This window comes from Lepidochelys olivacea (genome assembly GCF_965140295.1).
Source record: "Lepidochelys olivacea isolate rLepOli2 genome assembly, chromosome: 3".
Taxonomy (NCBI): domain Eukaryota; kingdom Metazoa; phylum Chordata; order Testudines; family Cheloniidae; genus Lepidochelys; species Lepidochelys olivacea.
The window spans coordinates 17,692,728-17,717,724 of NC_140413.1; the positions used below are offsets into that span (position 1 = coordinate 17,692,728).

Genomic DNA, 24,997 nt, shown 5'->3' on the forward strand with positions numbered 1-24,997 from the left:
TTCTACTTCCTGCTTGATTTTCTCCCAGTCACTGTGAGCTGAGAACAACAAATCGCTGCTGAGGAGGTGGAAAGGTGCAACAACAAAATGAGAAAAATACCCTTGAACAGTCTGGACATGTATAGAAATTGGACTTCACATGCAGAATTAACCATGACTCTGACATAATCATCATCTGGTGGGCCCTCAGCTAGTACAAAATAAAGTCACATTGTATTATAAAAAAATCACACTAACTGGGGAGGAGAAGGAATCCTTGTCTGATGCAGAAGGGGAGGGAAGACTCCTTAATTGTCTTGTGCCATTTTATAACGGGGTTCCAGTGGTAAATCAAGCCTCAGGGCTGACAGCAAGAGCCCACAAGGGAAGACATGGCAGTTTAAATCCATTCCATTCTCTGCTCCATGACTGAGTTGAGAAGCCATGAGATTTAGGGGAGATAAGAAGGAAAGAAAGCCAGGTGAATTTAAGCAAAACAAACACCAATCTGACCACTGTGATTTATGCCTCTGATTAATCTCACTCCAGTGACCCAGCTCTTAATGTGAGAGCTGCTGCAAGATCAAAATCAGGACTTTCCAGTGGGTGCCGAGAAGCTACACACTAAATAAACTTCATTGTGTTCTCTAATGGGGGGGGGAGGGGTCCTTGTTAAATGAAATCAAAGTTTAAAAAAAAAAAACACCCTCAATTGGGTCACTGCAAGAAGGTGTTTTAAAAACCCACCCCCTACACATACACACTTGTTTATCTCTTCGTGATATTCACCAAGAATTACTTGCCTTGAGCATCATTCATTTTACATACACCACCACTGAATTTAACACTTCGGGGCAAACCTATTCCTGTTTTAATTCCATTGCAGTCAATGAAGTTAATACACCCAGGGTGACATCCTGACCCCACTGAAGTCAATGGTAAAACTCCCATTGACTTCAATAGGGCCAGGATTTCACCCCAGGGCTGCTCTACTTATAACATCCATCATCAGAGAGGCACAAGGATGACTCTAGATGAGTGGTTTTCAAACTTTTTCTGGCGACCAGTTGAAGAAAATTGTTGACCCAACGGAGCTGGGGATGAGGGATTTGGGAAGGGGCTCTAGGTTTGTGGGGGCTTAGGACTGGGGCAGGGGGTTCCCAATCAGCGGCGCTGCCTGTCCTGGCACCACGGACTGCACTGCACCCCAGAAGCAGCCAGCAGCAGGTCCAGCTCCTAGGCGGAGGTGCGCAAGCAGCTCTGCATGGCTCTCGCCCACATGCACTGCCTCCCTTCAGCTCCCATTGGCCAGGAGTGCAGAGCTAGTGCTCGGGGCAGGGGCAGCGCGCAGAGCCCCTCCTCCCCCCCCGCCCACGCCTAGGAGCCGGACCTGCTGCTGGCTACTTCCAGGGCATCAGGTGCTGTCGGAACAGGTGGGGACTAGCCTGTCTTAGCCAGGCAGCACTGCCGAAGGGACTTTTAACGGCCCGGGCTGTGGTGCTGACCAGAGACGCCACAACCGAGGGCTTTACATTCCGCGACCCAGTACTGTGAAACAGGGAAGGCCCACACTAAATGATGTTTCAAGTAGTATGGTGTTGAGAGACAGCAATCAAAAGCATTAAATGCGTTCTTAAATTAGAGATATGTGCATTAAATTAGAGATATGTGAAAGCCTGTGCTGTCATATGGATGTAATTCGTAGTAAAATGTAAAAAAGCCAAAAATGGCTGAGCACTTAAAAATTGCATGGTAACAGATCAAGAATCCCAGTGACGATTCAAACTTGTGATATTCTGAACAAAAGCAGCTCTCAGCCATGCTTGTAGCTGTTTCCATCACTTCACATTGACTTAGCCAATGTTCTAGGCTTCAGAATGACAATCCTGGATTCTTATTCTATAGCTATAAAAGGTTATTGGGCCAAACTCAGTCCTGGTCTAAGTGGGTGTAACCCCACTGAAGTCCATGGAGTTACACATGTCAGTGGAATTACACATAGCTGCACCAAACACATTTTCCAGTCATCTACCTAGCTAGGCCACAAGATTTGCAATTAAAAGTAACAAATGACACAGCCTTTATTCTGTCTGCACTACCCATTGATACAAAGCGTGGAGTATCCAGGTTCCCTCTCTTAAATGTCGGGAGTATCGGTTATTTCATTTGGATTATTCTTACAATTGGGTTTCATACGATTTTAAATATTGTTGATTTTTTGTATGAATGTATACATTATTGTAAAATCATAACATGTTAATATTTTTAATTGTAATTCAAACAAGAGTTTCTGATTTAAAAGAAAAAATCCCAAACAATGTACATAAAGAAATAATGGTCATTACAAAGGACCTCCCAGATCTTAATACAAATCAGTGAGGTTCATAGAGTCAGAGGATTTTGATAGGAGTTGTGTGGGGAAGTAGAACAAATTACAGATAGGGGCAGGAAAAGGCCGACTAATCAAGGAAGCGCTATCACCGTAGATTGGACAGGAGGTACCTGTTTGAGGGAATATCAAGCAACTGCTATATCAGATCTCTCTGTTGTGAACCAACTCAACTTGCCATGTGACTGGTAGCACATCATTATTATTACTTATTATTTGTATAGCAATAGCAGCTATAGACCCCTAACAGGAATCAGAGCCTATTGTGCTAGGCATTGTACACAAAACAAAAAGGCATTCCCTGCTCCAAAGATCTTACAATCTAAGTAAATTTACAGATTGCAGTTTACTTAGATGGTAAGTAAGTACAATGTTATGCTGTGCTGGCCTAGAACATACATTGGCATTCACCTTTCTGTCACATGCTGTTAATTTCACCCTGGTATGTTTAGACATGGTCTTGGAGCAAGATTTAGATGGAATGAATCCCCAGGTATTAATTCAGATGTGAACCACTCAAGAAGAAATACGCTTGGCAGGTTGAAGGGAAATGGATTGATAAACATCTACTATAAATACTGGACTTACAAATACTGACTTATATTGACTTCATATTAATTAAGGGTGAGGGACTCAATAACAATCTGTATTAAAGGCATCATCTTCAAAGGAAGATGACATATTACAGGTACTGATGAAAATATAAATGAGAATATAACTAGGAGTCATGGGATTACAGGAAGGGAATGTTTAAAATGCACAGCAGAAGAAAAATCACTGGCAGTGAGTCATGATGTTGTCAAACACTTTCCCATGGGAGTGATGGATGCCCCAGCACTTGGAACTCTTACACCTCAACTGGGCAACACACTAATGCATGTATTCTGCGGAACAATTAATAATTCTGGGGAACAATTAACAAGGTGACAGAGAATAAAAACCTGAATAAAATAAAAGACCCCAACCTGAAGCAAATACTCACCAGCAACCACACACCACACAGCAAAAACACTAAGCCAGGAACCTATCCTTGCAACAAAGCCCGATGCCAACAATTAACAAGGTGACAGAGATAAAAATTGGAGGCACAAATGATCCATCACCTTGTGGTATGCAATCAGACTGCTTTGAAGAGTAATTTCAGCGAAGCTAAAGATTTCACGGATAAGGCAATTTACAGAGTAAAATCGGCAGATATTCACCACGGCTTCTGCACAGAGATAGTATCAAACATTTTTGCCACTTACAAATATTTAACCTGTTATATACGTTGTGGGGAGCGATACTTACATTCCCAACACAATGCAATCTGGGCACTGTACATGTGATAAATTGCATCAGTTCTGTGATTTTAGGCTGAGTTTGGAAATTATTATAACTTCATCAGAGCATATACTCACTGATCATGATGCCTTTGTAAAGCAGCTAGCATCATGGGTTTTAAGTTCTGCCTCACAGCTCCTTTCAAAGCCTTGGAGCATTAAAGCTCATTGAAGATTTCTGTATGTTCAGAGGCTGAAATAGAAATCGTTCAAGGAAACGGCACATAAACCACTGTAACATATTAATGGATTATACCAAGATACAGATGGGTCCAGTGGGCACATGACTGGGACGGAGTAGCTCTGGGTTCTAATCCCGGTTCTAGTGCTGACCCGCTGTGTGGCCTTGTGCAAGTCATTTCCCCCTTCTGTGCCTTTGTTTCCCTCACACCCTTTGGATTCTGTGTTTAGACTGTCCCAGCTTCAGCGCAGGGACCAGCTCTTATTATGTATTTCTTCTGCACCTAGCACAGTGGAGCCCCAATCTCTGTTGATGCCTCCAGGTGCTAATGTAATTTAAAAATAATAATTATAATAAACTTCTTGAGATGAAGACAGATGGCAGCAGAGGAGCCTGATACAAGAGTCACAGCGCTCAGCTCGCTAGGAAATTTGGATCACTTGAATTACATTTGTTCTCACTCCCTATTTCACTTTCTCCGAGGCTCATGAAAAAATGTTTTTCCCCAAACAGCTTCCATCCCCATCACCCTGTGGTCAACATGTGCCTCCTGGTTCAGAAGCTGTGCGGTCTGATCTTCCCATCAGCAGAAGAGTCATATCACTGCCCTTGCTTCATATTATTAAAACCTTGCCAGTGAAGGGAAACAATGTCTCAGGGAATTCTGTGGTTAAAATGCAAGGAATCCAATCCCTTTTGTATGACTGCCTCCCGCTCTTTTAGAACAGCAGCAGGATATGGTGACAGAGAAAGTGTCATGTATCTCACTTAAAGGACAAAAGGAAATACCACCTCAGCAGCCTTCATGATCCACGTCACCGATCATCCTTGGGAGAGGTGAAATAGACACAAACTAAACACAGAAGGAATGCCAAGTGTTCTTTCGCCAAAAGCTAATACTTCTAATGAGCGAAGCATGATTCATCTCCAGAGCATTTTACAAGCAACACATAGTTTTCTTTTGAGGCAAATAAAGTCACAAGACTAAATTTTGCCCCCCAAGGTGCAGTTCCCCTTGGTTTCAGTGGGACCTATGCATGCATGTCTGATGGCTGAATTTAGCCTGCATTCTATTTGACAAATGTATAGAAGCAGAAACGCAACACCTCTACAGTGCCTTTTATTTTCCTGATAACAAGGTATTTATTACTTTCAGAATAACAGCCGTGTTAGTCTGTATCCGCAAAAAGAACAGGAGTACTTGTGGCACGTTAGAGACTAACAAATTTATTAGAGCATAAGCTTTCATGAGCTACAGCTCACTTCATCAGATGCATTGAATGGAATACATAGTAAGAGATATATATGCTTTAAATACTGTCTTTCCACCTGCCTGGGTCATAAATCAGCAGCTCCTTCTTGGAGCCACGAGGCCAGACATGGCATTGGTGTGGCTCACTAAGGCCAAACACTGGTCCTGCTGAGGTTCTGGCTGCACTTCTCCCCACCTCTCCTTACCGGTGCACACCATGTTATAGGCACAAGGCCTCCTATGTATATCTCTTACTATATATAGATATAGATCTCTCTTACTATATGTTCCATTCTATGCATTCAATGAAGTGAGCTGTAGCTCATGAAAGCTTATGCTCTAATAAATTTATTAGTCTCTAACGTGCCACAAGTACTCTTGTTCTTTTTACGGACACAGACTAACACGGCTGCTACTCTGAAACCGGTCCTATGATGGTGTCACTTGAATAAATATGTGGACAGAGTTCGCATTGGGCTTTGTTGCAAGGATAGGTTCCTGGGTTAGTGTTTTTGCTGTGTGGTGTGTGGTTGCTGGTGAGTATTTGCTTCAGGGTGGGGGTTTTTATTTTATTCAGGTTTTTATTCTCTGTCACCTTGTTAATAGGAGTATATTGCAGATAACAACTGGGCATGAGGCGTAATCTATGTATATGATAACAAGCAATGTCACACCTTGTAAACTCCCTTCCACACAAGCCTGGAGTTATGTTTAATGCTGTAAATTAATAACATCAGGAATGTTGATGCAGGAACATGGAGTTACCGAAAGATTTATAAATGTATCAAGAATCCCATATCATTTTAAGCTTCTTCCTCTGACTCTTCTCATTGTGTATTTTACTTTAAATCTCTCACAGATTTTGCAAGTCAAATTCATGCATTTTGGGCTTGGCCAATACTTTTATATGGCTTTTAATTACACTTATTTCTGATTGGGCCACACAAACTTACAACAGTTATATTGCACCTTCTGTGCTAGTGTAAAGACTAACATGTGCCTATGCATACACACTGATATTTTATAGAACACACACACAATGGACCCAAGCTGCAAACTTTGGATCCAGATCTGAACTTTCCCATAATCTGGGAGTGTTCAGATCCAGGACTTTGGTTTTGGCCCCACTCTAATACACAGACATACAAACACATACACACACATGGCTAGAATTCTTTTGCATGCTATAGTAGGGGAGGGAAGGTTATATTTTAATGAACTCACTTTATTCATAAATAGTAGTAGCCAAAGTCCTCAGTCAGCTTTGGGGTGCCATGATGCTAACAGCTATAAAGACAAATAAAATGATACAGTCCCTGCCTCCAGGAGTTTACAATTTACCTTGTAAATATTTATTACTGGGAGGTATCTGAAACAATGAGGGGAGAACACAGCAATTTTTTAATGAAGGCAAAGCCCTTACATAGCTGTGCTTGTGTCCCCCTTCTGCCTCCATAGACTCACAACTCACAGCCCCTTTTCCCACAAAATCCCATCACCATTTACTTTCATCTGAAATCTCCCAAGATAATCTGAAAATGTTGTGAACAAAAATAGGCCATTGATCAATTCACCTGAGATTGCTGAAGGAGGCTGAAGTTATCCACCATTTCCCGCCACTAACAGAATCTGGAAACAGATACTGGGCCATAAACCATGGCAGAGGTCCCTGATGGGGGAACTTCCATTATGGGAAGCAGTGGTGCACAGTGGCCACAGTCCTCCACTTACAGTGTGGAGAATATTGTAATAATTGGGCCTTTATCCTAACTGTGACCTCCACTGTGAGAAGTGAGTGAAAGTTCATAAAATGTCACAACCAATAACCATAAACGTGGATGGGAAAAAATGCGAAAGAGACAATGACTAAATTAGGACTGTGTTAAGATCATTCTCTGGTAAAGAAGGAGTGTGGAACTGAAAGTCAGTTAACCAATATTGGTCAGTCAGAAATCAAACTTAACTGGTGAACAATATAATGAGGTATGGGCTCTTACACCCATCATTTTTTTGGGGTCCTTAAAAGAGAAGACTTCGTGGAGGAGAATAAAATGAACCTCCATTGCTGATTGGGAGACAAATGGACAGGAAAGAGCAAGCTTCACAATCACGATCACCACCCCTACCATCTCCTGGAAAGCCAGGGTCCACTGTTTACCACTGGAGCTTTGTTGTCCTAATTCTGAGAGATGTCCTGAGCAGACTGAGCCAGAGAGAAGGGCCTAGATGATATCACCACCTCCCTCAACTTTGGCTAAATTCTGAACACCATCTGGGATAAGAAACTGTCTCCACATCTCCTCTCCTCCCCCCTGGGTATGCTTTCCCTTCCCCAACCATTTCTTTTTACCTTCGGTCTACTAAGTCTGTATTAGCTGGCCAAGACTGTCTCTTTTACAACACTGCTGTAAGCCTGTGGCCAGAAAGAGGAAAGCAATGCCGTAAGCAGCCCAATGCTGATATAAGTCTGCCAAAAAGTGTGCTGGGCCTGTGTTTCTCCAGTTGCCAGTAAGAGTCAGAACTAGAGACAGAAGCTGCATTTTCTATCTTTGCTCTTCTTTTCTCTCATCTTGTGTGTGTTTGTCTTGTTATCTAAGAACTACAGCGACAACAACAGCTTCAACCCATCTCAGCGAACTTCTCTGCCCCAAAATGGACAGTTATTACCATCTTTAATCCCATCTAAAAGACCATCAGCCAGGGTTATTTTCCTTTTAAAAAAACTCCACTGCTAAAGAGAAAGGGAATAAGGGATATTATTAAAATGAAAACTTTGCTTAATACTTTACATTTCAAATGCTTTAACTGTTTGTCTTTCTTTCCTGTACCTTTAATTGAAGGTTTAAAAGATATTTAATGATGTGTTTGCCATGGGACGAAGCAGGCAGAGACTTTAAAACCCTGAACCATGTTGACTGTGTAGTGTGGTATCGTGACAGGTCATGTTGCTACCTGGAATAAGTGGGCCCACTTATTCCATCTTCTAAGACAACACAACAGGAGCCAGAAAGGACCAGCAAAACGCAGAAAGAGCCTCTGGCTGAAAGGCACCCTGAGGGCATGGAGGTCTTGGAGACTGGCCAGAGACTGCATGGACATGGCAGCCCTCTAAGGAAACTTGTGGAGCTATTGTGGGTTTTAAAGCTGCTCCTCCTTTACCAGTGGTGGGTATATGTCACAGGGGCTCTATGTCTGAAGTTGTAGCAGCTCACGCTTTTAGCTCTGGAGGTCTTTTGTTCAGTCCCTGGTGTGGCGGCTGTCACATATGTAGAGGGCAGCAGTAACACCAGATGCTCTTCACATGGGCCACTAATTCCACAGGTGAGCACTGCATTAGTGGTTCAAGGAAGAATAAGTAATACCAGTCCCTACCCCAGCTGTCCAGAATCTAGTCCAGAAATCTGCAAAACTGTCGTCATGGGAAGAGTGACCTAGAACTTGGCAGCTACATTTCAATGGCAGACATAAAATTAATGAACAGTTATGGCCAAAGGTTCAGAAATAGGTGTGACTGATTGCTGGTATCTTGGTCAACTTTCAGATTTGAACCACGGACCTACAGAACCTTGAGTCATTCCAGCTTGATCTGAAGAGCAAGACTCTGTAGCAGGAGACTGTAACAGACTCGCATCCTCTGTAGATTGGGCAGAAGGAGCCACATAACATGCATTGACCAATGAGTTACATATTGTCGAAGCAAAATATGGGTTTATGAAACCCATCACGCAAGACTAGAGCTGGGCGAATTTTTTTCTGGTGAATAGTTTATTTACTGAAACATGCAATTTCAGTTTACCAAAACTGTTCACACATTCAGGAATAATTCAGCTCATAGTTGTGTCTAGAAAAAATGGGGGAGGACGGAAAATCCAAAAAAGCTGAAATGTTTCATTTCAACATTTTCTAAATGAATCATTTTGACTTGGTTTCAAAACGACATTTGGTTTTGAAGTGTATCTAGATTTAACACAAAAAAGGGTAAAAAACACTCAAAAATGAAACAAAACATTCTATTTTGGAGGAAATAAAGTGTTTCAAACAATCAGAAATGAAATTTAGGTTTTTTGTTTCGTCAAGAAAAAAAAACAGAAAAATTGCTGGTTGACCCAATTACAGGTCAATCCAAAATACCTTTTTTTCCCCGGTTCAGCCACCAACCCAAAAAAATCTGTTTTTCACCAACTCTACTAAGGCTATGCAGTGGTAACTACATGGATGTCTGCAAAAAGAGGAAAATACCTCTTCCAACCATAGAACTTTGCATTTGGTGCACACAATTACTATTGGTGATCAGAGGTATCTATTCTGTGGGCACAATTTAGACATTTGTATTTAATACTCCGATGCTTAACGTTTCAGGATTCCGACTGCCTCTTCCACTTACTTATAAGCAGGAAAAGAGATGGCCAGGAGGCACAATAAATAGGACACAGCTGTCGCATCACACTTTTGGCCCCCTGCAAAACTTGATAGTTCCAACTGCCTGAGTGCCCTGCAGAGCCAAGGAGGAGACATTGAGTAGGTTTGTATTCTACACCCATCACCATAGTGCCTGAGTACATTCCTGTCTGGCACCTGGACACGGATTTCTTATCTCCCTATCAGGAATAATCTATGTGGAATTTCAGAAGCAACAGAATACAGGCCAGTGTTAGTGGTTGGCTTGCACCACAACTGTAGTGGCCATTACCACAGAGTAAAATAGGTCCAAAGTTGGCCCAAAAGGAGAAGAAATGGGTGGTCATTTTCCACACTGCAACATCTGAAAAATGCCACAGATGCTTCAAGAAAAGTGACAGAAGCTTTTCTGATTTTCCTCCAGCTGACACTGCAATGAACCTCAAAACTACTGATATTAAAATCTCGGGAACCCTAACCTAAGCGGTAGCTGTTTCACCACAAATCTGAGAACAGATAAATAGTGTCAGATTTTCTCCACAATTTTAATCTGTTCTTTGACCTACCCCATTCATTCATTCATTTTGGCCCAGCTGCTAAGTAGAGACCCAGTCACTTCACTTTGAGACGGAAAGTCCAGTATGAATGGCCCTTTGCTTGCTTGCCATTCGAAGTCTTTATGCATTTGGAAATCTCACATTGAATCTGACTTCACTATGTTAGAATAACAGAACTCTGTAGCTTTGGGTCACTCACATAATGTTTCAGACAGGCATTCCCATGTGCTGTACATTTTGTTTCAAATGAAAACAAGAGCTGATAGCAAGGGATTCTGGCACTTGACTCCAAGGACTAGGCTGGATGCCTGGATTAACGGAGGTAAATCTCAGTGTAATCAACCTCAGAGTTTTCCCTTTTATCACAGAAAAGGCTTCCAAACATACTTCTTGGTGGTGGGGATCCTTTAAATGGGAATTGAATCCCTTTGTATTAATGAGTTACATTTCCTTGTACTGAAGGATGTTAACTCACCAAGCTCCCCAGTTCCAGAGAGACTGATTTCTGCAATCTGGGCTTGATTAAAATCTAAGTGATTTAATTGTGAAGGATCCTAGTTTAGCTGATATTTTTAAAATTACTATCAAAGAGGATGTATATACAATGGCCCCATCTGTACTGACTGTGCCACTGAGTTTAAAAACCCAGGTAGTTAGCACTTCAGGGGGGTTTGCTGTAAGATGTCCAGGGACTGAAATGGATGGAAGTCATCCAATGCATGAGGTGAGGAAGAGAGTGTTTCCCATGCATAGAGGGCAGCATGGAAGATGTCATGAGGACCAGGGTGAGAGAAGGGTTCAAAAGGGACCCTATGGGGTTGAGAGAAGCACAGTTTGAAGGAGGATATCTAAAATACTTCTATGGTCTCCATCAGCATAGTATCCGAACATCTCAAAATCATTAACTGATTTCTCCTCAAAACACCCCTGTGAAGAAAGTACTATTACCCACATTCTGCATCTGGGGAACTGAGGTACAGAGAGACTAAGTGACTTGCCCAAGGTCACACAGGAAGTCTGTGGCAGAGCAGGGAATAGAAGTCAGGACTCCTTAGTCCCAGGCTAGTGCTCTAAGTATACAAGCATCATTCCCTCTGAAGCACCTGGCATTGACTACTGTCAGAAGACAGGTTTCAGAGTAGCAGCTGTGTTAGTCTGTATTCGCAAAAAGAAAAGGAGTACTTGTGGCACCTTTAAGACTAACAAATTTATTTGAGCATGAGCTTTCACGATCTACAGCTCACTTCATCGGATACGTGGAAATGCATCCGATGAAGTGAGCTGTAGCTCACGAAAGCTCATGCTCAAATAAATTTGTTAGTCTCAAAGGTGCCACAAGTACTCCTTTTCTTTTTGTCAGAAGACAGGATACTGGGCTAGATGGACCATTAGTCTGGCCCAGTAGGGCCATTCTTATAGGTAACTAGAAATAATTAAATCTCAGTCACTTCGTAAACTCATCCTCGAAAGCAGTCATTTTCAACCTGTGCTCCGCTGACCTCTGGGGGTCCGCAAAAGATTGTTACCACCATAGAACAGTGGTTTTCAGCCAGGAGCCTGCAGACTATGTATAAGGTTTCCAAAGAGGTCTGCACCTCCATTCAAAATTTTTAGGGGTCTGGAAATGAAAAAGGTTGAAAACCACTGACCTACAGGATCCACCATTCAGTGCTCCACACGCACACACATACTACATGACTGACAACAGCACACACCACTCATTCGAAAACCCAGAGGGACACTTTCTGCTCTCAAAAGCACCATGGATGCCAATGGAACCTGACTGCATAAATCAAAGGGCGGCATGTAGCCCACAGGATGCAGGGTCGGTCAGAGGTGGAATCCCCATTACTGGAGGATTTTAAGAATAGGTTGGAGAAACTCGTGTCAGGGATGGTCTGGATTCATTTGGCTCTGCCTCAGTGCAGGGAGCTGGACTCTGACTTCTCAAGGTCCCTTCTGGCCCTACATTTCTATGATCCCATGAGAACCCTGCCAAACACCTAAGATTGTCATTAAATAACTCCTGCAAGCAAAGTCACAGCATGAAAAACTAAACATTATGACTCTCCTCTTCTCTCGCTAGTCCAGAAGCTGGGGAGGCTTCTTAAATATGCCATTTGCAGATAAGGGAAAGGACTAAATACATGTGTGTATCTATTGTGCATGCAAAGGCGACTTATTGAGCAGACTTTGAAAAGCATTGTTTGGCAAGAAATAAAGAGGAGGATGGGTTGGCCTCAGCCAAAATCCTTTGTCTTTAATCCCCACAGCGTGTCTGCCTCTTGTCCCCTTTGTTACAAGCTATCACCACATCTGGGAAAGCCTCTCTTTACTGCAAATTCTGGCATGATGGAAGGAGACTCCCAGCCACTTGATAGGCAGTATTAGTGTTACAAAAGCAACTGTAAGTCTGTGAGCATGTGATTTTCTTCTAGGGCACATGTTGCCTCACCATTTTATCTTCAGCATTTACCACTGACATGTAGGAGCAAAAGCACTCAGATCAGCTCTTTAAAATAAACTGTACATTTCTCTAAAAGTGCTTGGGTGCAGGAGATGCCACAATTAGCAGCTCTCTGGGGAAACTGGACATTTGCCAGATTAGAACAAAGTGGTTCCTTGCACAATAGATGCATCATTCCTTGTTCTGCTGTAACATTTATTACTAATTCTTATTGACTTACAGACATAAATATGCAGGGCACTTAACACAAATAAAGTGCAGGTTTTTGCCCCCAAAAGCTTGCAATCCAAATCCCTGATCTTGGAAAGACTGATGCATGTACTGAATGTTATGCCCATGAGTAGTCCCCACTGAAGTCAACAATATCAATCAGTGTAGGTTTCAACATCTGAATTTTCCAATCCTATTTAATGTACAAAGGGTTCTTTGATTTGTGGTAGTCACACACATTTAAAGAGAAGATACTGGTGATAGATTTTTTTTCCATACAAATGAGTGACTAAAATTAGCTACTGTCAAATAAATGGACAGAATTCTTCTTTATGATTCAGTTATCTATGATGATTTACATCAGCTGAGAATTTGACCCTGTGAGCACAGGAGAAAAAGTAAACTAAAGATTCTACTTGGATTTCTAGTCACTAAAATAAAAGACCCTAAAACAAAATGTAAGTTAACCCTACAGGAAATCCTTTCTACACTAAAAACCTACCACCATGTTAGGAGGTCCAATTAAAAGGTAGTCCAGCCCCCAACACGGTTAAAACACAGTTTGGTCTTGCAATATATTTGTGTTTTAGCCACATTCCTGGATCACTAAAGTCAAAGGTTGCAGCAAAATTCAGGAACATCCCAGTGAGACATAATTCGGTCCCATCTACATTGCAAGAACAAACTATTTATTAACAATTTCATAGATTATAAAGCCAGAAGGAACAACTGATCATTTATTCTGACCTCTGGAGTAGCACCATAGGACTTCCCTCAATTCTGGTTTGAGCTATAGCATATTTTAGAAAAACATCAGACCTTGATTTAAAGATTTGCCATGTTGGAGTCCACCAGAGCCTTTAGTAAGCTGCTCCAAGAGTTAATTGTTCTCACAGTGTCAGATGGCCAGTGTTACCCAGCATGATCATTTTTAAAGCATAGATCTAAGTGGCATCAGGCACAAGACAAGGCCTGGGAAAGAGGAAACCCAGAATTAAAGAGATTAAATTTAACATGCAGTACCTGAAGGGAAGTGCCAACTGAACAGGCAACATCTTCCTTAATTAAAGTTGCATAGGACTGTAGGTATCGGGAGGGACACATCTGGTGACTTGGGACAATTCGGCCATAAAAGGAAGACTGGATGCTGATGGTGGTTCTGTGAGGGCATCTCAGGGAGACATATTCTCCATCGCAGGCATGGTCACTGTAATTCTTTAACACTCTTGATATAGAGCCTGCCAAAAAAAGAGATGACAAGAGCCATTAGCTTCCCGTCACTGATCATCATTCTTAGCTACACAGTGCTGCCACTAATTAACTCAAATCCAGTGATTAACTCTCACTGCACTGCAGTCAAGTAGATTGTGTCATCCTCTCCCATTTCACAGCTGGGGAATGGACACAGAGATTAAGCAACTTGCCCAAGGTCATTGAGAGTGTGCATGACAGAACTGACGTTACTGTTCAGGAGTTCCAGGCTCCTAGTCCAGCACTCAGACCACTAAATTGTGTGGTCTCTCCCAAAACTATTTTAATTTCTTTGGTTGTTTCTCCCCTTTTAACCAGTGGCATGAAAAGTTTGTTTTCTCCCTTCTTAGGTGGAGTTTCCAGGGTTTCTAGAAGGAAGCTGCTCCACAGAACAAAATCTTTCCCAGGGAGACATTACCACATCACAGATCAGAGTAAAAGCACTAAGAAGAATACGTCATTTATCCATCAAACACCAGAGATGGAGTCTCATTAAAGTTACACTAAGTGAAAGTGACTGAGAGGATCATCACAGAGAAGTCACTATGACAACATCTTCTGCATCCACCACACTCAAGCTTCCGGGCTAAACATTCTGGTACTGATCCAGAGAGGTGATACTTGCCCTCAGCCACCACTGAGATCGATGAGAGTTGTGAATGCTCAGTACTAGAGCTAGTCAGGGACATTTTCAACAAAACAGGTTTTCTGTCAGGAATTGCCAATTTGTCAAAATTGAAACTTTTTGCAGCAGGAACGTACCAATTTCAATTAGACTTTCACTGATAAAGGTTTCTCCCATTCAGGGTGGACTCTGGTCAAAACCAGCACAAAAGACCACCCCTGAATAGCCATTTGGTTAGAGAGTTACATACCTAGAACGTGACAGAGCCAGGTTTGAGGCCCTTCCTTGCCTGATTCATGCCAAGGACTCAAACCTGGGTATCCCATATCCTAGGTTGAGTGCCCTAACCATCAGGCTGTTGGTGTGTCTCTCTTCCTGATGAAAAACTTGGAAAGGTCTCAGTTTCATCCTGATAAGGAAAACCCTGAAAATCTTCACAGGATTGGGGGGGGGGGCGGAAGAAAAACCATTCTCCAGTTCTACGTGGTACCTCTCAAGATCAAACCCCATGTCAATACAGCTCTGCTTAATGCACTAGCCAGTCCTTGTCCTAAGCAAATTGGGACTACGGTTTACCCTAGTCAACTGGAGGTGCTGTGTCTAGAAACCTGTGAAGGTTTACAGACATTGAAAGAGGGGACTGGGTCAGGATTCCTACCTGTAGTGAGCTCTACCCACCACTACCTGCTTCTGCTGGGAACCATTCCCCATCTCTCAGCTGGCCCCCACAGTGAGAGCCATCTGCTGCAGCCAGCGTCTGCCCCTCTCCCATCCCAAGTAGCAGCAGGGAGAAAGACTGTCTGCAACAGAGACTGGGTGCTGGCACTTCTGAGCATGGAACCCGAAACCTGCCCTGACTAGGAGGGCAGGAGTCTGACCGGCTGCCCAGCAAACCAAAACAACCCCATCCCTTTTTGGTTTGTTGTTTTTCCTTTCCCTGCCCTTTTCTCTAACCTTTTCAGTGGTAACTGGATAAAGGTTAAAGTGGGGAAGGAGGGGCAAGGCAGCAGGAAAAACAAAAACCTAGGAAGGGAGAGGAAAAAAAAGTTTTGAAAATGTTCAAAACTGGGGGGGCGGGGAATGATAGATTTCACACAAAAAAATCATATAAATGATTATTTAGATGATCGTAGTGGTCCCTTTTGTGGGAATTTCCCACAATCCCCCTCCCTTATCAACTATAGAGCAGGACAGACAAGTCGGTAAGTGGACTGTCATGCTGAAATGGGTCAGAGGTCAAAAACTGGGCACAAGATGCCCAGGACAAAAACTCCTCCTCAGGGACCTTGGGGTTAAAGCAACAATGTATCTCGGCCCCACCATTTAGCTTTGATTATAGGATGTTGGATACTACCCCCCGCCCCATCTTTTACTATTATTATTAAACAATTATATTGCCATAACACCTCAAAATATACTCTGAATAGCCCCTTTGCTCAAATTATCTATTAATTTTCAAGCAGCAGGAGCAAAATTTGCCTTTTAAAAAAAAAAAGGCTTCTGGGATGCAACCCCAGCGGCTGGAATAAGCTACCTGGCTGCATAAGACCAAAGGCAAGAGCATGGTTTAAATTTTAAAACATTTTTATTCCTAGTCCGAGGAAGTTCTGTTGGTGTAAAATGAACTGGGTCTGCTCAATGCTGTCTCTTACTTCAGAGAGCAAGCGTCCTGCACCATGGTGATTGCTTTGTCCTGATGCACGCTGTAGTCTGATGGATAGCTGCTCTCCCTCCAGTGGGCACTCATAAAGCATGTTGATCAAATAAGGCAAATAAATAATAAAACCAAACTTTAAAAAAAATTAGTTTCCAAGTTATCAATCCACCTTCGGACTTCTCCCTGCCTCTGGTGTACTTGGGGGGAAGGAAAGTGTTACCGGGATTCAGTAAAGATTTCCCTTGCTTCAGGGGATTTCTCTCTCAAAGCAGCCATCCCTCAGCATGGCTCCTGTGTCAATATATCCAGAATCAGGATTGCTTTCAATCCCCACAATTAGTGCAGATCACATGTTAGAGCAACTTATTACTCCTTTTTTCCTTTGGCAACAGAACAACATGAGTTCATTCAAGCTCAAATTAATGAAAACTATCGCTTGAGCCCTTTGATGGTGACTGGCCAGCGAACATGCTTTAGTTGTCATTAAAGCATCTAGCACTGGCCACTGTCAGAAAGGGCATACTGGAATAAGTGGACCACCCGCCTATCTGTGTTTCCAAGAAGAGCAGAAAGGACGAGGTGTATAGTCAGTCATTATGCTCTCACTCTCTCTTCCTCTTCCCCATCTGCCTAACCTACTCCCAATTCAATGAAAGCACTTTTGAAAATGCAAATTTTTCCTTATCCAGTGGCTCACTGTTCTGCATTCTGGGGTTAGGAAAATGAGCATCTGAATTGATTTCAGCATTAACATCAGGGTCTGGGCGGTGCTGGGGTGATCTCTTGGCCGATCACTGTGTAAAAACCTCAAAGGGTGGGTGAGTTGCTGATGAATTGTTCATTGATTGAAATTTATAAAAGCATGGCCCTTGCCAAGCATCTTGGGACTTCAGTGTTGCTTAGATAATAGGCACACAAGTTAAATAGAAAACTCTCTCCTCTTTCCCCACATGGTGCTGGGGAATCTCTTTTGGATATCTGCATGGGAACACTTTTTTTAATCATACAAGATGACAGTATCAAATAGGTGTTAACTGGTGCATAGAATTTGGTGGTAGGTAGATAAATGCAGTCTAAAGAAATCTGAGCGGAAAATTATTCATTCAATCCTCTTATCTATCTCCCTTGCCCACTGCAGTGTAAATTACCAGTATTCACTGCTCACTATCGACTGGAATATAAATGACTACATCACAAATGTGCAACCTCCAGGATAAAAACAAAAAGTCAATTACTAGCAGGGTTTTGCAAGTTGCTGATGGGAATATAGTTTATACAACCATTTTTTCTTCACTAGCCTGACTTGTTGGTGGGTTGAAAGTATCTGAAAGTGAATCCCAGGCAATTCAAAAGAAAGAGGCTATTAAGATCTGCTGGCTTAACCGGGAGAGTTTCAATGATCTGAAACTCAAAAAAGAATCCTACAAAAAGTGAAAACTAGATCAAATTACAAAGGACGAACACAAACACATAACACAAGTATGTAGGGACAAAATTAGAAAAACCAAGGCAGAAAATGAGATTAAGCTAGCTAGAGGCATAAAGGGTAACAAGAAAACATTCTATAAATACATTAGAAGAAGATGATGACCAAAGCCAGGGTAGGACAGTTACTCAATGGGGGGAGGGGAATAATAATAGAAAATGTGGAAATGGCAGAAGTGTTAAATGACTTCGTTAGTTTTCACCAAAAAGGTTCATAGTGGTTGAACATAGTAAACACCAGTGACAATGAGGTAGGATCAGAGGTTAAAATACGGAAAGAACAAAGTTAAATTACTTAGACAAGTTAGATGTCTTCAATCACCAGGGCCTGAGGAAATACATCCTAGAATACTCAAGGGGTTGACTGAGGAGATATCTGAGCCATAAACAATTATCTTAGAAAAGTCATGAAAGAAAGACAGGAGAAATTCTAGAAGACTGGGAAAGGATAAATATAGTGGCTATCTATAAAAAGGGAAATAAGGACAACCTGGGGAATTACAGACCAGTCAGCTTAACAGAGCAAATAATTAAACAATCAATTTGCAAACACCTAGAAGATAAGGTGATAAAACAGTCAGCATGAATTTGTCAAGAACAAATTGTATCAAAACAATCTAATAGCTTTTTTTTTTGACAGGGTAACCAGCCTTGTGGATGGGGGGTGGGAAAGTGGTAGATGTGGTATATCTTTACTTTAGTAAGGCTTTTGACACGGTTTCACATGACCTTCTCATAAACAAACTAGGGAAATGCAACCAAGATGGAGCTACTAAAAGGTGGGTGCAAAACTGGCTGGAAAACCATTCCCAGAGAGTAGTTATCAATGGTTCACAGTCAAGCTGGAAGGGTATATCGAATGGAGTCCCACAGTGATCTGCCCTGGACCCAGTTCTGTTCAATATCTTCATCAATGATTTAGATAATGGCACAGAGAGTACACTGATAAAGATTGCAGACAATACCAAGCTGGGATATGTTGCAAATGCTTTGGAGGATAGGATTAAAATTCAAAATGATCTGGACAAACCTGAGAAATGGTCTGAAGTAAATAGGATGAAATTCAATAAGGACAAATGCAAAGTACTCCACTTAGGAAGGAACAATCAGTTGCATACACACAAAATGGGAAAGGACTGCCTAAGAAGGAGTACTGTGGATAGGGATTTGGGGGTCACAGTGGATTACAAGCAAAATATGAATCAGTGTAACACTGTTCAAAAAAAACAAAAACGCAAACATCACTCTGGGATGTATTAGCAGGAGTGTTGTAAGCAAGCCATGAGAAGTAATTTTTCTGCTCTACTCTGCGCTGATTAAGCCTCAACTGGAGTACTGTGTCCAGTTCTGGGTGCCACACTTCAGGAAAGATGTGGACAAATTGGAGAAAGTTCAGAAAAGAGCAATAAAGATTATTAAAGGCTTAGAAAACATGACCACTGCGGGAAGATTGAAAAAAATTGGGTTTAATCTGGGAGAAGAGAAGAATGAGACAGGACATAAGAGTTTAAATACATAAAAGGCGGTTACAAGGAGGAAGGAGAAAAATTATTCTCCTTAACCTCTGAGGATAGGACAAGAAGCAATAGGCTTAATTGCAGCCAGGGCGGTTTAGGTTGGACATTAGGAAAAACTTCCTAACTGTCCAGGTGGTTAAACACTGGAGTAAGTTACCTAGGGGTTGTGGAATCTCCATTATTGGAAATTTTTTAAGAGCCGGTTAAACAAACCCCTGTCAGGGATGGTCTAGATCAGGGGTCCTCAAACTTCATTGCACCCTGACCCCCTTCTGACAACAAAAATTACTACATGACCTCAGGAGGTGGGACCAAAGCCTGAGCCCACCCAAGCTCTACCAGCCTGGGGGGAGGGGGGAGGAGGGTAGGGGCCCAAAGCCCCAGTCCCACTGCCCTGGGCAGGGGGAACAAAGCAGAAGCCCAGGACTTCAGCCCCAGGCAGGGGGCCTGTAACCTAAGTCCCGCCATCCCAGGCTGAAGCCCTCGGGCTTTGGGCCCAGGCGGTCAGGCTCAGGCTTTGGCCCCAAGCCCCAGCAAGTCTAAGCCAGCCCTGGCTATCCCATTAAAATGGGGTTGCAACCCACTTTGGGGTCCCAACTCACAGTTTGAGAACCACTGGTCTAGATGATCGAGGCCCCTTTCAGTCCTCTGATTTTACAATTCTATGAAAAACAGGCCTGCTGGGGAGGCCACTGTCAGATCTGTTCAATTTGGCTTCTAATGCCGGGGTTCTCAAACTGGGGTTCTCAAACTGGGGTTTGGGTCCCCTCAGGGGGTCACAAGGTTATTACATGGGGGGGTTGCGAGCTGTCAGCCTCCACCCCAAACCCCGCTTTGCCTCCAGCATTTATAATGGTGTTAAAATAAATTTTAACAAGTGTTTTTAAGGGGGAGGAGGGGACACTCAGAAGCTTGCTATGTGAAAGGGGTCACCAGTGCAAAACTTTGAGAACCACTGTTAATACTTGTCAATACTTTTCATAGTTTGCAGTGTTGCCAGCTCTTGTGATTTTATTAGGTCTCATTAAACTACAGGTTTCACTTAAAGCTGGAGAGAATCTCAACTTTCATTTTAAAAATAAAGTAAGTTTCTAGCCCTCACTATGCAAGAGAAAAGCTTGAAAACATGATCTGAATGCACCCTAAATGGTCAAAAACCAGAAGGCAAATAAAAAAGGACACCACTTTTTTAAAAATTGCATTTTAAATCTGATGATTTTGGAACATTTAGGGTAGCAATAACGCAATGGGCTCCACACCTTTCACTTATAGTTTTTGGGGAGAGGAGGAGAAAGAGGGAGGGATCGTTCCTTGTAGGCTATAACTTACTTAAAATAAACCCATCTGTAGGCATGATGTATTACATTTCTGTTTGGTTCAAAGGTCTCTTGTTGGGTTTTATAGCTGGTTTCACATTCCAAGGAAGAAGACGTAAACAAGAGTCAATTACAACAAAATAGAGGAAATGTCCCTTTCAATCACCACACTGAATGGGATTTTTCTCAGGGCAGGAGTCTGACTCTTAGCAAATCAGCAGCAAATTAGTAAAACCCCTCACCACCAGACTCCAAACACAAACTTCTATGCTGGTTGTAACAGAGGCTGGGGAAAGAAATTCTACACCAACCAGCAATTTTGTCAGTTCCCCCAACAACCATTTTCACTCGTGCAAACCGGCCTCTTCAGAGAATTGCTGCTCAGTTCTCAAGTAAAAGCCAATTCTAACTACCTAGGACATATGTTAGCTGGGGGACAATAAAGGTTTCATAGAGCATATTATGTTTCGTTTTACAGATATCACTTAATATGACATGACAACATTATCTGGATGTGATTGCCCTACCTTGCTGCCTACTTGCTCTTCTAAGAGAGACAGCTTTTCCTTTTTATGAAAGCAGAGTAACTGATGGAGTAGCTTACAAAAGAACAGAATTAAACAGCACCTTTTCCCCTCACAGCCAGAGATAGGACAAAAATACAGCATACGTGTACATCATTAGAAATGAGTGTTTACTGATTTATGGGGTTTTTCTTCAAAATGGTAACCACATTTCGCCTGTTTCCATGAAGTAAAATTTCAGTTTTGCAATGTAGTTCCTGATTCTCATGTCGTAAACGTGTGCAGCAAATGATGCAACTGATTTTACAGTGCACCTGGTGACATACAGCACCTGATCAGAACGCACCCTTCCCCTTCACCAAGAAAAATCCTCTATCAACGTGTGCTATAAAAACGTGTTACATAAAAAAAACTCTAAACATACACTTCAGATACACTCTGGATACATCTAACATTAGTGTGCATTCCATAGGATTTTAAGACCAGAAGGGATCATGATGATCACGTACTATGAGCTCTATGTAACAGAACCTCACCCAATAAATTTCTGCATCAAGCCCCTAATTTCAATTTGAGCAATAGCATATCTTTTAGAAAGATTTCCAGTCTTGTCTTAAAGACTGCAAGTGATGGAGACTTTACCACATCCCTGGTAAGCTGATCCATTACCCACATTTTTAAAGTGTCCCTGGACTTCCAATCTGAATTTGTCTAGCTTCAGCTTCTAACCACTGGATTTTGTTATACCTTTTTCTGCTTGATTAAAGAACCATCTGCTGTCAGCAGGGGTGGCTCTACTAATTTTGCTGCCCCAAGCAGTCGCTGCCAAATCGCCACCGTGCCCGGACGGAAGAGCAGGGGAGCTGCCGCCCAAAAGCCGCTGCGATGGGAAGAGCGGTGGAGCTGCTGCCGAATTGCTGCCGTGGGGCACGGACTGCCACCCCATTCTGACTGCCGGCCCCAGCACCTGCTTGGAAAGCTGGTGCCTGGAGCTAGCCCTGGCTGTCAGAAATCTCTTTCTTGATTAGACTGCGATCAAGTCACCTCACCTCTTAACCTTCTCTTGGATAAAACTAAAGAGAACAAACTTTTTCATGCATGTGCATAGCCAATCAAATAGAATCTATATACTCAATCGTGCAAGGTGCTGAGCATCCTTAATTCCCACTGAAATCAGAATCTCAGAACCTATTATCATTGAGCCGGATGAGGAGAAGTGGCAGAAGCTTATGGAGGAATAAGCAGGAGGTATGTGGACGTGGTGCTGGGACCTGTCTGTTACCTGCCTACTCAATAGAGGTGACATCTTCAACTACATTATGAACACAGCTGGTAAAAAGTTATGTATTTTCTGTGAAAAGTTTTGAACAAAAATTCTAATGTTCTGAATTTTTGAACAAAGAAAAGTTCTCATTATGTCAGTTTTCCAAAAAAAAAAAAAAAAAAGAATGTTTTTGGTTTTCCAGGTTCTCCCCACACACACGCCACATACACCCCATCCAAAAAAAGTGGGGCAAAGGAAAGAAGAGGCAAGAGGAAGACAAACAAAACCAAAACCCTTTAATTTTAAACAAAATTAAAATTTGTTCCATTTTTGATCCAAAATTCCCCAAACATTTTCAAAGAAATAAAAGCATCTTGTGAAAATTTTCATTTCCTTTGAAAAGTCTTTTTTAATTATTATTTTTGCCAATGAAAGTTGACAAAAAAACTTTTTACCAGCTGTAATTATGAATACATTACGCCAGGATACATTTAATTTAAATAATTAGTTTGATTGGCATAGACCTATAAACTTAGAAACAATTGATTTTCCATTTTCTAGGAAACACTGAGTAAATACAATCAACTTCCCCATCAGTAATACTGCTCTGTGTACAGTGGAGAGGGTAGATCTTTTAACTCTAACCCCCTATTTCCAAGCATTTATAAATGTTTACAAATTATCAGCTAGGTAGAAATTTTTTGTAATTCTTCTAAACAGTGAATTTTTAAGTTAGATAAAATTCCTTGAGATAGTTTTTGAGACAATGGAATATGAGAGAGAGTTTTACCAACAGAGAAGTTATTCAGATGCTATTTCTTGAGTTCAGATGACCCCAAAACAAGTATGGTTTTAAGATGTGCTATAAACTGTTGTAACTTTCTGACATATCGGTATCAATGCTCTGCATATAAAGTAACATCTCATTGAAACTGCTGAGCTGGAAGAGTAGAAAAGCATATTACTAAGAATAAGAGACAAAAACAGGACTAAAAATGTGACCCAAGGCCAGGTTTCAAGCCAGAGTAAGTAGGTCTATATGAATGTGCCTCGTATCAGGCAGTCTTGCAGATAATCTTGTTTGAAATACGAAAATCGGCTCTCTCAAACAGCAGCATGGCCTCATATGAACACATGGGGTTTCTTTTGCTTTGTTACTACAAATATAGACTAAAGCTTGCCATTGCAAAGATTCTGCAGGACAAAATACTTCTCCCACCTCCCCTCCAGCAGTAATATTTATAAAAACAGCACAGAGCAGGAAACACACAAAGATTTTGCAAGTGAGCCTATGAAACTTCTGACCTAAAAATCAACCTTATCTTGTCCATTATCTGATTTATTCTATTACCAGGTATAGATTCTGACTGGGATCCAATGTAACAGAAAATGACTGTAAAAAGCTACTCTAGTATTTTGTTTAAAGGGACAGCATCAACCTTTTAAGGTTGAAGAATTTCATAACATTTTTAAATGCTCAGCAGTAATTGTAAGGTTCTGCCCTGATGATTAGTGCGACACAGATGTGGTGGGAGCTGGATAGCTTGAAGGGGTTGGTTCACTTCTAGGTTGCTGTCCTGAATCTAGCCCAGACCAACAGTGAGGGTTGTTGTAATCCTTGGACTCCCTTGTAGAAAACTCCTATATAATTTAATAGAAAATGATGTCCTTTCTGTAGGTAGCGTGAACCATTCTATGCAATTTAATAGATTATTATAATAATAAATACCCCTGCCATGGAATTCTATAGGATGATCCCAAAGCCCTATAGAAAGGATCTCATTTGCCATTTAAGTTTTATATTTAAATAGTTTTCTAAAAGTGCCAGCTTCTGGAATAGTGAGATCTCATACAAACTTCAACCTAAAAGAAACCACTCATGGTTGCAGAGAAAAACTTGAAAACATAGTCTGAGTACTCTAAAGGATCCGAAACCAAAAGGCAAATAAAAAGGAATTTTAAAAATCCAGAGGGTTTTTTAACCAGATTCATGATTTTTGAACTCATGGGGTTGGAAACGCAATTCTGTAGGATGTGAGTCATTCATATACAACTCGTGTTTCATTAGTAATGCAACAGGCAGGCACAGAATCATAGGAAAGAATGCTTCAAGAGCGCGGAGTGTCCAGTTACATGCTGAAGCTCTACAGTTTGAGAGAGAACATCTTGGCCTGTGACCGTATTTGAGCCCCATGGTGCCACTCTGAACTAGGTCCCTCCTAAACCTTAGCCCTTTCTCCTGTTTCACTCATCATGCTACAACACTATTGGGTTTAGCCCTATAGTACTTTTTTCATAATGGCTTCTTTACATTCTCCTTACTGTTTGTTATATCTATTCATCATCTCTTGTTTAACATCAGGGCCTGATCCCAGAAAGCCACAGGCAGATCCTCTTGCCCTGTCAGAGTCCTGTTGACTTCAGTGGGACCCCATGCAGGCATAAGGGTCCACCTGCATGATCTCTTTGCAAGATTAGGGCCATTAGGTTATAAGGTCTTTGGAGCTGGATGTATATCTTTCTGCCTTTGCTGTAAGGAGCCTAACACACTTTTGGCTTCTGTAAAATAAACCCATATATTAGATCAGTGGTTATGATAAATA

At 41.8% G+C, this 24,997-nt stretch overlaps 1 protein-coding gene across 1 annotated transcript in view; it reads right to left on the reverse strand.

Moving 5' to 3' along the window:
- Positions 1-24,997, reverse strand: part of EVA1A (eva-1 homolog A, regulator of programmed cell death) — a 312,143-nt gene that overhangs the window by 193,123 nt on the left and 94,023 nt on the right. Inside the window, exon 2 of the mRNA XM_084623447.1 lies at positions 13,779-13,993. Coding sequence (XP_084479573.1) covers positions 13,779-13,993 — 215 coding nt within the window. The remainder of the gene's footprint in view (positions 1-13,778; positions 13,994-24,997) is intronic.